Here is a 13299-nt window from a genome sequence, read left to right on the forward strand (position 1 = left end):
CATACGTTTATAAAGCATTTTAATAATATTAAACATGTTTCTTTTATAATAACACTGAAGCATCAGAGTATAAAATTGTTCATTTGGGATAATTGCATTCTTTTAAATGCTCATAGTCATCCAGGAGGAAATAAACCAAATATTAGAGGGACAGCTTCTGAGTGGTGGAATTTAGGGTGATTTTCCTGTCTTTCTGCTTTGCCTTGTTTTCATATTTTCTACAGTGCGTGTGTGTTGCCTCTGTGCATTTGGTTGGACCCAAGTCTGTGGAGGAGGTGATCCATCACACCATGGGCCTGTGGAGTGTCCTGAGTTGTCCCATGCCCAGCTCCTCATTTACAAACTGGGGATCAATTTGTTCAGTGAGGACAGGGGGACCACTATGTGGCCTCCTCCATCCCCCTGGCCCTTGGTTCCCATGCCCACCAGTGATTTAGAGGCTGGGCCCCGTCACAGCCTTCAGAGGTGCCAGGACCCTTCCCATCCTCTTTGTCTTAGTCAACAGGGGCTGCTATAACAAAAAGCCAGAGACTAGGGTGGCTTAAACAACAGGCACTTATTCCTTACACTTCTGGAGGCTGGAAATCCGAGATCAGGGTGTCGCCATGGTCGGATTCTGGTGAGGGTTGCAGACTGCCATCCTCTCTCCCTGTCCTCACATTTTGGAGAGGGAAATCATCTCTCTCTTGTCTTCTTTTAAAGGCACTAATCTCATTCATGAGGGCTCCACCCTAATCACCTCCCAAAGGCGCTACATTCTAATACCCAACATGTGAATTTTGGGGCACACAAATATTCAGTCCACAACATTCCCCTGCCTGGGCCCTCCTCCTTTCCTGCCAGCCCTCCCCTTGCTCCACCAGCTGAGGGGGACACTAATAAGCAGTTCTGTGGGTCTTTCCCTTCCCTGGTTGAGTGAGGGGAGCTCTGAGGTGGGAGATGAGGTAACTGTGGCCCAGGAAGGATGTGAACAGCATCACTGGTGACCTGGAGCCAGGCCTGCCAGAACCCAGGTAGCTCATGACCGTGCTTGTTGGCCATGTGCCCGGGTGCCCAACCTGGTGGTGGTGGAGCCCTTGATCACTTGCCCAGAGCCCGGGAAGGAGAATCCAGGGAGTGGCAGCTTCTGCAGAGCCTCGTGTGGGCTCAGACTGGTGCAAAGGCAGGCCTGGGAGTGCTTCAACTGGTTGGGAGGAGTGAGAGGCCTGTGTAAGGAAGAAGAGGCAAGGTGGGCTCCCAAGCAGAGATGTGTACAAATCTAGGGAGACAAGAGCTGAGAACCAGGAGGGATACATGGGAGCAACGTGGGCATGGAGACGGGAGCTTGGCTGCCCTGGAAATGGGCTCTGAGACAGAGAGCTGATGGCAAGGTGTTTCCTGAGGAGCATGCTCAAGATCAACACCTGCAGAGAGAGAGAGTCATTGAACAGTGGTGTGGTCACAACGTGGGTTCAGCCTACCCTGCCCGGAGCTCTGGGCTGGCCTTTCAGAGTTGTCCCCCACCTTGACCTCTGGCCATGGCTGTCCCCAGGAAAAGGGCATGACTCCGGGCTAGGCGGCTGTCTTTGGCTGAGGGCATTTCCTATAAAGGGACTCAACTGTCAGCCACGAGCAACAAGCAGCTCTCCACAGCTGGGGGAGTGAGCGTCTCTGTTCTGCAAGGGGGGTCCCTGCATTACTCCAGGGGTGGGGAAGGAAGTGGAGCTAGGGGCTTCTTTCGCAGAGGAGCTCACAAAGACAGTGTGGTCTGTTCAGAGAGCAGTCAGCGCTCCGGTGCCTGGTGTGACATGGGAGATAGAGCAGGGTTGGTGTGTTGGAGCCAGGCCACAGGGCTAGTCTAAATCCTGCAGCAGTGGGGAACCCCAGAAGGTTTTGAGAAGGGAGCAGAGATGGGTTTACCGTGAAGCTGACAATATATAAGCTTTGGGGCCCCAAACTTGCATAAGCCCCTTCCAGGGCCCTGGGACAGGCCTCACAATGTGTTCACATGGTCGTATATTTGCACTGACCATAATCAATTAGGATCACTCCTCCTTCCCCTCTGATACACTTCTCCTGTTGACATTAGAGGGGCCGTGGGTGCTTTGTGGCTTTGGCTAAGGAGAAATTGGATTTGGGGTATATTTATTGGTTTATTTACATGGTTTTTAGTACCTTATGTGTACGGTTAGGTTGTTGTTTCTATCCAGGTGTAAGAATAGCTTCTAGAAGTACTGTTACTGCCTCTGTGCCAACTCACCCAGGGTTGTTGCAGAATCTGTGCTGTGTTCACTACAGTCTCCTCAATTGATTGGAGAAAAGGGGCCTCACATATACTAGAGGTTGTGATTACTTTTATCTTTGCAATAGTTTGTTTTCTTTTGGGGTTTGTCTTGTAGATGGGGCACTAACACAGATCCAACTTGGATACTTCTTTGAAAATGCCAAGTTTGATAAGATGGTTCGCTTATTTAAAAACTGTCCAGACCTCCAAACATACACATTACAAAACACAAGGGGCACTAAAAATAATTTTCAAAGTCCAGGAGAGAAACCTGAATGCAGATGGGATGCAAAAAGTTTATTCAAAATGTTGATAAAGCTGTTACTAGTTTAACTGCAATTTTGAAAGTTGTTTCAGAATGCTTCAATAAAGTAAGGGAGAAATGACAGACTTCTGATTTAGATATTTGTATAAAGATACCTTCTTTTAGCATTTTCAAATATATTTATTAAAGAAAATTCAGATAAAAATCAGTGGAAAATAAATAAAAGTTTAAAATGAGTAAAGAAATCAGTAGCAATAAATCTGACTTCAAAAATTTAATTATAACGAAAAAAGTTTTCAGATCAAACTAAAGCAGTCATTCATTAGGAGGAAGAGATAAATATTAAAGAGAAATAAGTAACAGGCTCTTGAAACGTTTGACAATGCAGTTAATGAAGAGGAGGGAATCAGATGAACACATTGGAAAAGCATTTAAACTTCTTTCTGATTTTGACATGAAATGTTGACAGCATCAAAGGCAATGTAAAGCTCAGAATATTGCCCCTACAATAAGAATGTTGCCAGCAACAGTTACTGAGTTACTAATCCAAAAACATTTTAAATCAGGCTCTGACCAAGAAAACCTGAAATACCCTGAAATCCATATCCGGAAGCACACTGGATAGCAAATTTGATCATCTACACGTTCACATAACATCACCAATAACATCTTTAAATTACTGAAAATTTAAAAATATTTCGCTCAACCTTCCAGAGCAGGCTAGAGCACACATACCAACTCCACCTGCCACCTGTTTTATTTTCCCCTAACAGTTTCATTAAGATGTGACTCACATTTAAATTCACCCATTTAAAATGTACAATTCAATGGTTTTCAGTATATTCACAGAGTTGTACAACCATCACAACAATCAAATTTTAGAACATTTTTGTCACTCCAAAGAGAAGCCCCGTAACCATTAGTAGTCACTTCGATTCATCCCCCCTCCCCCTTAATCCTCGGCAATCACTAATCTACTTTCTGTCTCCTTAGATTTGCCTCTTCCGAACATTTCATACAAATGGAATTGTACAATGTGCATCCTTCTGTGACTGGCTTCATTCAGTTAGCGTAATGTTTTCAAGGTTCATCCAGGTTGTATTATGTGTCAGTACTTTATTCCTTTTCGTTGCTCTATAATAATCCATTGTATACATATACTGTTTTTTATTTATCCATTTATTAGTTGATGGACATTTGAGCTGCTACCTCTTTTCAGCTATTATGAGAAATGCCGCTATGAACATTCGTGTACAAGTTAGTGCATGGATGTATCATTTTTCTTGAATATGTGTCTAGGAGTGGAATTGTTGGCTCTTATAGTAACTCTATTTTTAACATTTTGAGAAACTGCCAAACTCGTTCCCAAAGCAGCTGTACCTTTTTACATTCCTACTAACAATTTCTCCACATCCTCACCAAAACTTATTACCTGTGTTTTTATTATAACCATCCCAGTGGATGTGAAGTGTTATCTCATTGTGGTTTTGAGCACCTTTTCATGGGCTTAATGGCAACTTGTATATATCTTTTTTGGATAAATGTCTATTCATTATCCTTTGCTTATTTTTAAATTGAGGTATCTTTTTATTATCAAGTTATAATCATTCTTTATACATTCTGGGTACAAATCCCTTATCAGACTGCTCAGATATATGGTTTGCAAATATTTTCTCCCGTTATGTGGGTTGTCTTTTCACTTTCGTGATCATATCATTTGATGTACAAAAGCTTTTAACTTTGGTGAAGTCCAATTTAGATATTCTTTCTTTTGTCACTCGTGTTTTGGTGTTGTAACTAAGAAACCATTGCCATAAGGTCAAGAAGATGTATTCCTGCTCTTACATTTGGATCTATGATCCATTTTCAGTTAGTATTTGTGTAAGGTGTGAGGAAGGAGTCCAGCGTTATTCTTTTGCATGTGAATATCCAGTTGTCTCAGCACCATTTGTTGAAGAGGCTATTCTTTTTCCATTGAATCACTTGGTACCTTTGTTAAAAATCAGTTGATCATATTTAAAGATTCTTTTAGGGACTCTGCATTCTGTTCCATGAATAATTTTGTCTGTCCTTATGGCAGGGCCACACTGTCTTGATTATTGTAGTTTTGTGGTAAGCTTTGAAATAGGGAAGTCTGAGTCCTTCTACTTTGTTGTTTTTAAAGATTGTTTTGGCTATTTCTGGTCCTTTGGCATTTGATATGAATTTTAGGAGCTGTTTCTCAATTTCTGCAAAATTCCAGCATAAGTGTTGCATTGAATCTGCAGATCAATATGGGAAGTACAGGCATCCCTCGTTTTATTAGACTTTGCTTTACTGTGCTTTGCAGACATTACTTTTTTTTTTTTTTCCACAAATGGAAAGTTTGTGGCAGCCCTGCATTATCAGTTGATGGTTAGCATATTTTAGTGATAAAATATTTTAAATTAAGATATTACATTGTTTTTTTAAGACATAATGGCACATTTAATAGACTACAGTATAGTGTAAACATAACTTTTACATGCAATGGGAAACCAAAAAAATTCATGTGACCCTCCTTATTTTGATATTTGCTTAATTGTTGTGGTCTGGAACTGAACCAGCAGTATCTCTGAGGTATGACTATGCTGCCATATTAAACTCTGATCCATGAACATGGGATGTCTTTCCATTTACTTAGATCTTTGGTTTCTTTCAACAATGTTTTGTAGTTTTCAGTGTACTAGTTTTGCATTTTTTTCTTCAGTTTATTCCTAAGGTTTTTTTCTTTTACTTTCTTTCTTTCTTTTTTTTTTTTTTGATGCTATTGTAAATAGAATTGTTTTCTTTTTTTAACTCAAAGTACTTCTAATTTCTTAGTTGAATTACAATGTTGTGTTACTGCTGTACTGCAAAGTGACTCAGTTATACAAATATATATATATATATATATATATATATATATATATATATATATATATATATATATATATTCTTTTTTGTACTCTTTTCCATTATGGTTTATCACAGGATATGGAATATAGCTCCCTGTGTTATACAGTAGGACCTTGTTGTTTATCCATTCTATATATACCAGTTTGCATCTGCTAATCCCAAACTGTTAATCTTATTGGGCTTCCAGTGAGTCATTTTTCTTTTGCTTCTTTTGACATTTTACCTTTGTCTTTCTATATTTGACTATATTGTGTCTGGGTGTGGATTTCTTTGCATTTACCTTACTTGGTTAAATTTCTTGGATGTGTATGTTAATGTTTTTAATCAAATTTTGGAAGTTTTCAGCCATTATTTCTTTGAATATTTTCTACTCCTTCCTCTGTGTCCTCTCCTTCTGGCACTTTTACTGTGCACATTTCAGTGCATTTATGGTCTTCCATGTTTCTCAGAGGCTCTGTTCATTTTTCTTTGTTTTTTTCCCCCTCTTCTCTTCAGATTGCATAATTTCTATTGATCTATATTCAAGTTCATGGAGTCTTCTGTCAACTCAAATCTACTACTAAGCCCTCTAGTGAATTTTTCATTTGTTTTTGTACTTTTAAACTACAGAATTTCTTTTTCTTTTTTTTTCTTTTTGTTTGTGTTTTTTTCATATCTATCTCTTTCCTGATGCCATTTGGTGAGGCATTGTTCTTTAGACATGGTTTCCTTTTGTTCTTTGAACGTATTTATAATAGCTATTTTGAAATTTTTTCCTGCTAATTCTAACATTTGGGCCTCCTCAAAGGCAGCTTCTGTTGCCTGCTTACTTTCCTGTGTATAGATTTCCCTTTCTTGTCTCAGAAATTTTTGTTGAAACTGGACATTTTAGATGATACGTTGAAGAAACTGGATATTGATTCCCCTAGACCTTGTTGTGCTGTTGTTTGCTTGTTTACCTGTTTATTTCTTTAGTGACTTGGATGCACTGTTTCAATAAATTTTATTTGCCCTGCAGCATGCAGCTGCTGATATTGCCCCTCAGAGATCACAGCCTTGGGCATATGCATAGTCACCTGGGCCACACAGCTTCCCACCTCCACCCCCAGAACAGTGGGATTAGCCAGGTTCTCTTTGTCTCTTTCTTTGATCTTCCAGCTAAGCTTCTGGCTGTTCTGCCTCTATTGGTATCACACCCAATTAGCTTTCACTAGCTGCTAGCTGATGGTGTATTGTTTTTGATACGGTTGCCCTGGGGTACAACTTGTCTACAGCCTGACCCAATTAGATTCTGGACCCTTCACAGAGGCAGGGTGTTACCAATATTTGAGGCTTGCTCAGACTCCAGGAGGGCTCTTAGCTGTCTTTTCCCTGGTTACACTTCTAGTTGGTTTACCATTTTACTTGTTGCTTACTAGTATTGCGGAGCTACTGGCCTCCTCTTAGTTGCTCACTACCAAGATTTCTATTGTTTTTGACATGAATTGTTTAGGCATGAACTTCCTCATGCTCTGTTCCAAATAAAGTTAGTCCTGTTAGGGTGAGCTATGGAGCTCTCAGTTCTGCCTCTCCCTCTGGGAAGACTACTGCACCACTGCACTGGAGCTAGGAGCAGGGTGGTCCACTTCCAGAGTGACACTCCTGGTCTACGAATAGGTCACTGGATAGAGATAGTAGCTTCTAGTCTTCTTGGCTTTTCCCTTTCAGCATGGAACCTCTGCCCTACAAGCAAGCCAGATAAGGGGCTACTGGAGTATTGTATTCTTGGTTTGCCATACCTGGGGTAGAGCCTCCAGTCTGGGAGTGAGGACTAGGTGGGCAAAGGGAGTTCCCTGACTGGAACAGATTTTCTGCAACACAGAGTTGGGAGGTATGGGAGATGCCAGTGTCCTGCCTTTCCCAGGGTGAAATGATAGCCCTAGACTGGGAGCTGAGGAGACAAAGACCTCTGTCTTTTAGGCAGTAAAGCCTCCATCACTCTGAGATGGGGAAGGAATGGGAGAGGATTGTGGCTCAAATGTATAGACTTTCACTATTCTTACCAAGATTTAGTAAGTTTTCTCCATTTGTTGTATTGACCTTAGGACAATTTCCAGATACTTTTTTTTTTTTTAATTGAAGTATAGTTGATTTACAATATTGTGTTAGTTTCAGGTGTACAGCAAAGTGATTCAGTTATATATATTCTTTTTCAGATTCTTTTCCATTATAGGTTATTACAAGATATTGAATATAGTTCCCTATGCTATACAGTCAGTCATTGTTGTCCAGATAATTTAAATGGTTTGTTTAGAAAATAATTTTCACCAGTTAAATAGCTGTTTTACTGAGGAGAGAGTTCACCAAGTTTCTTACAGCTCCATTCTAGAAGTTTCCATTTGCTGCTTTTGTAAACAAAGTTTTATTGGAATGCAGCCATTCCATTCATTTATATGTTGTCTGTAGCCACTTTCATGCTCTAATGGCAGAGTTGAATAGTTGATATAGAGAGCATGTAGCCTGCAAAGACTAAAACAGTTACTGTCTGGCCCTTACAGAAAAAACTTGCTGAGGAATGACTGCATTATCTTTCTATTCTCCCTATGGAATACAATCCTACAAAATTATTGTCATATGAAGAGGGCATGAAAGAGTATACAGTTAGAACTGCAGGAAATGTTCTGTCCATCAATCAATTTGAAAAAAATCATTGTTCTCTGTTTTTGGTGGTTTGTGGTATTTGTCAGTTTTTAAATATTTTGTTTTATATTTTCTAATTCTAAATCAATATTCCATTTTATACCTAATTTAGTATTTTTAATTTTGCAATCTTCTTCAAATGGGCCCTGAATTGTATAAGCTTCCTCTCTGGACTAGGAAGGGCAGCAGAGTGATAGATTCAAGTTATAGACCTGAGTTTCTTGTACTCCAGTGTTCTACTTACTGTATTCATGAATTTTTACCATGTCAACATATCACCTATCCTTCGTTTCCATATTTCTTTTAAATTGCTTTTTTTTACTTAAACAGTAGACCTTACATGTCTCTAGAGTCACTGGCTTGATGTGCCGCTTACATCTTTATGAATGGTGCTGTGTGGGCATGCCAGGCCGGGGGTTTCATCCTGCAGACACGGTGTGGGGTGGGCTCTGGCTGCGGGGACAGAGTAGGCTGAACAAGGCACTGAGGATGGTGGGAGACCAGCGTGGTGGTCGGGGGAAGCTGGGTGGGCCAACACCTTACCATGCCTCCCAGCGAAGTTCTGAGCTTCTAGGGGTGAGTAGGGCCTGTTCTCCCTGTGCCTCGAGGGCCAGGCAGTCATCACGGGCACTGCAGGCTGAAGGGTGGGGGGCATGTGACCTTCTGTCTTTCAGCACTGCTTTAAAGGACACTGCATCTGGCTGACACCTGACATCCTCAAGCGAGATGGCAACTGGGGTGCCTGGAGTCCCTTCGGCTCCTGCTCGCGTACCTGCGGCACAGGTGTGAAGTTCAGGACCCGTCAGTGCGACAACCCACAGTGAGTTGGCCCTGATGTTTCCCAGCCTTCCTCGGTGGCAGCTGCGGTCCCCAAGGGCCCTTGCTAGCCAACCCTATCCTGCGAGGCCCCTGCGGATGTCAGTTCTGGAGAGGGTGTGAGGGCAGGCAGCTCTGGCCCCTTCTCATCTTCTTGGGAGGGACTGAGACTTAGAGAGGGGAGGGCTCATGCCACATAGCCTGCTGGGGCCAGAGCCAGCTCTGGAGACTTGGAAACCTGGTCTTCTGACCTGGTGGCCTAGGGCCATTCCTCCCACTTGGCCTGCATCCTACTCTAGACACCGGCCTCCTCTGTTCTTCTTGGTTGAGGGCATCAAGAATAGGAGGTGGAACAGAGATGGGGCAATGGGGATAAAGAGGAGGGCTCTCTCGGGTTCCAGGATGCCAGGAGCCTGAGCAGGAGAGCAGCTATTTGCAATCAGGCAAGAGGCAGTGTCAGTGACATGCCACCATTCCCAGCTGCCCAGGGGAGAAACAGCCTGGAGAGGCTGCCCGAAGGCCCGCTGGACTCCCACCTCCACCCATGCTCCCCATCCTGCTTCCCAGGCAGGCCCCATCCCCTGTGCTATCCTCAGAGCTCCCCTGGGGCTATTACAGTTGTCTCAAGATGAGACTGACAAGACAAGAAGTTAGAAGCTCAGAGGCTACAGGGTGCTGGGTGAGGACTTCCAGGTTCTGGTCCAGGGTGCACAGTCAGAAGAGCAGAACTGGCCTGACAACCCCTCTCTCCCACACCAGGCCCTGACTCCTTGTGGTGCCTGATGCTGGGCTCTTGGGGTACAGGGGACTCACCACCCCCAGGTCTGGCCCCGGGGGAGATCATGCAGGTTCTGGGTGCTCTATGTTCTGTCCCTCCCCACCTGCGCACTCTAGGGATTTTCTTACCCCTCTAGCAGGTTCAGCCTTCTTGGTGGCAGCAAGGGACAGGGGCAGCAGTGACGTGAGCAAAACTGTCAGAACTGCCTGCCATTCCATCTCTTCACAAACACTGTTGGGCCTGGAGAGTAGCTAACCCCTGGCCAGTGCCAGCATTCCGTGCACATCAGTGACCATCAGACAACACAGATGCTCCACACAGAGCTCTGAGCACGGTTCATTTATGCCAGCCTCACTTGCATCCGCGGGGAATACGCACAGTTGCAGCGCCCAGAGCATTTCAGAGCCCACAGGCCCCACACAGCCTCTTTGTCAGCAACGCCAGTGCGCCCCGTGGGCCTCCCCTTTCGTGTGTCCTCCTGGAGACGACAGCTGGGCCTTATGCTGCCCCATCTTTAGTTGCTGCTCCCTGGCTCAGTAACTTTTCCTGGGACACTGTGGCCAGTGTGAAGATTCCTGAGGTTCCCAGCTGGGCCCCCGCTCACCGGATTGAGTTCCCTCTGTGTTCTTTGCCTCGCCACTCTTGATTGCAGAACTGCAAACAATCTACAGCATGAGCTCAAACTCTTCAATTTCTCTTCCTCCCTGGCCTCCCTTGAATTCTCCAACTCACATTCTCTTTTGGAATTATCATGGATTTCCATTTGAATCTGTATGGCTCCCGTCTGGGCTGGCCGGGGGTTCCAGCGACAGCCCGACCCCTTCCTGCTTTTTCCTGCTGCACGATGCCCCTGGGCTCCCCACACCTACACGCAGGCCTGCACCCCCTCCTGGTGACGCCCTGGTTGGTGTTGTCATTGATCTGTGGTCCCATCAGTGGCCCTGGTGTAAATCTCAAAGTCACCCTTTCTTTCATGGTCCCCATCAAACACTGAGGCCTCTTGGTTCTTTCTCCACAAATTTCTCAGATTGTTATTTCCACCGACTTCCCCTGAGAACATGGCACTGTGCAAGGAGCCTCATGGAAGCCAGCCCCTTCCATCATTCACTCTACAGTGCTATATGCTATACATCCATCATCACAGCAGAACATGACTTTTGCCCAAGTCTCGGGCGGACCTCGGGTTCTGCTTGGCTCTGCCATGCCTAGAAGATGGCAGCACTGAAGCCCACCAGCTCCTCCCAGGGTGCTGGCCTGCCATACCCCATCACCCCACCTGCCATGGGCACCTGTTGGCCACCAGCTGGCGCCTTTCCTGTGGGGTTAGTGCTTTGTGGACTGCTGATGTTCTCAACAAAGTAAGGAAATTACAGAAACACAGCCCAAGTTTTCTTGAGATGGAGGAAAGCTGGAGATGGAGTGTCCACTGTGTACCTGACACTTGTTAAGAACACTTGTAGCAAGATTCCACTACTTCAGAATTGCTCTGAGTTCCCAGCGTATGTGAGGCCCAGGCCCAGGCCCGGATGTAGGGGAGGCTCACCCAGCTCCACCACCCTGGGGCTTATGGCTGGGGGCACAGCAGAACCTAAACACCCTCTTACAGCTCACTGTTGATTCACCGCCACAGCTACAAGAGCTGGGATGGGGGTGGGGGGTGCACAGGGGCTGAGTAGATGCTCCCTTCCCATGAGGCCCCCGAGAGAGGATTACCAGCGCCTTCTATAGTGATGCTGCAAGGCCCTGGAGGCTGGGGGATAGCCCAGGTCCTGCGGCTGGGACAGGGCAAGGCTGCTTCCCTTCACTCGACAGAGCTGCCCCCTGACCCCCAAGGATCAGGGATTCCCCCCAGATCCCACAGGTGGCACCCCGTGTGCTGGCCTCTCCCTGGCACTGAGCTGCAAGACCTTTCTGCTTTCTCCTCCAGCCCAGCCAATGGGGGCCGCACCTGCTCAGGCCTTGCCTACGATTTCCAGCTCTGCAACTCCCAGGACTGCCCTGACGCCCTGGCTGACTTCCGTGAGGAGCAGTGCCGGCAGTGGGACCTATACTTCGAGCATGGTGACGCCCAGCACCACTGGCTGCCCCACGAGCACCGGGATGGTGAGCCCTAAGGGGAGTGGGCATTCAGTGTACAGGCCAGGGCTCACTGGGCCACTGATTCTGCATGGGCATGCCAGCAGAGCCCACCCTGGGCAGGGTGGCTGCCGGCTTGGGGCTCACAGCAGGACTGCAATCCCAGAAGAGCCAGACAACTGCACCTGGCCAAGGATGCAGCGGAGAGGGCGGGGCCCAGCTGGCCCCAGGCTCCTGTGCTCGCCACCCAGCGGACAAGGCTAGCGTTGCGCCTTTACCCTGACTCAGCCCTGAGGTGGAGGGCAGGGGCGGAGCCTGCCAAGGAATCAGGTTACTTCTGATCCCTCTTCTTTCAGTGGGAGCTCTCAGTTCCAAGTGACTTGAACTGGTTTAAGCATCAAAAGGCATTAGTTGGCTCCTAGAACTGAAAAGTCTGGTAGTTTCAAGCATGAGAGTGTTTGTATTTCATTTGGGTCCCCCTCCCACTAAATGATGGAGAAACACAGTTTCTGTTCCTTCCAGGCATTGGGCAGAGGAGGGGAGTGGGGACTGGGGCCTGCTCTGCTGTCTCCATCACCCCATGTGTGTCACACCGGCTGAGCACCTGTTGCAAGCCCCACGTGTGCATTCAAGGAGGCAGTGCCAGAGCAGACAGATCCCCCTCTCAGAGGGAGGCTTTGGTCTGGTGAAAAATCAAATAATGACGTGGTGTCATAGTGACCTCGGAGGTAAATGCTGAGAAGGGAAGGTGCCAGGGACCCAAGACTGAATCAGGGGGCATCTTATTTGGGGTTTCAGAGGTTGACTGAAAAGGGTCTCCAGGTAGAGACCTGGTAAAAAGCCATTTTCCCTTCCCCTTGATATGGGGGGTCTCTGGGCAGGGCCTCGGGAATCTGAGATCTGGCTGCACCAACAACAGCCTGGCTCAGTTGAGAAAAGCTCTTCCTAAGTCCCACACAACAGGGTCACGAAAGGGGTTGCAGTTATCTGCCCCCTTTCTCTTTCTCTCCCGGCCCAGGTCAGGCATGTAAGGGGGTGGGTGAATCGTAAGAAGACCCTCCTGGGTGAGAGTTTCTCCTTGCAGGGTGTTTCCCTTTAGCACACTTGGGAAGGAAACTGCAAGCAAAGTGAGCGGTGCAGCTGGCCCTCCTCACCAACACCCCTCTGCTTCCCTTCCAGCCAAAGAGAGATGCCACCTCTACTGTGAGTCCAAGGAGACTGGGGAGGTGGTGTCCATGAAGCGCATGGTGCACGATGGGACGCGCTGTTCTTACAAGGACGCCTTCAGCCTCTGCGTGCGTGGGGACTGCAGGGTGAGTGCCACGAGGCCAGTGCGGTGCCACGGGAGCAGGGGCAGCCGCAGCTCAGGGCCTCAGCTTTCTGGGGCTTTGGGAGGATTCACTGAGGTTGAGCTTGCAAAGTGTTGCAAACAGCATCTAGATCAGGGCAGGCTCTCAGCAAATGTTGGTTCCCACCCGCTACTCCCTGCTGCCCCTCTCCATGACAAAGGTTCTCAGACTTGAGTCT

The 13299-nt window shown here is 46.4% G+C and overlaps 1 protein-coding gene across 2 annotated transcripts in view; it reads left to right on the plus strand.

Annotated features, from left to right (window-relative positions):
- Window positions 1-13299, plus strand: part of ADAMTS2 (ADAM metallopeptidase with thrombospondin type 1 motif 2) — a 239860-nt gene that overhangs the window by 195462 nt on the left and 31099 nt on the right. For both annotated transcript variants that reach the window (XR_009502679.1, XM_059919687.1), the window contains exons 11-13: window positions 8777-8922; window positions 11624-11799; window positions 12952-13085. Coding sequence is in view for 1 of the 2 variants with exons in the window: in XM_059919687.1 (XP_059775670.1) it covers window positions 8777-8922; window positions 11624-11799; window positions 12952-13085 (456 nt within the window). In the remaining variant the exon portion in view is untranslated. The remainder of the gene's footprint in view (window positions 1-8776; window positions 8923-11623; window positions 11800-12951; window positions 13086-13299) is intronic.

Source organism: Balaenoptera ricei, chromosome 3 (genome assembly GCF_028023285.1).
Source record: "Balaenoptera ricei isolate mBalRic1 chromosome 3, mBalRic1.hap2, whole genome shotgun sequence".
Lineage (NCBI taxonomy): Eukaryota > Metazoa > Chordata > Mammalia > Artiodactyla > Balaenopteridae > Balaenoptera > Balaenoptera ricei.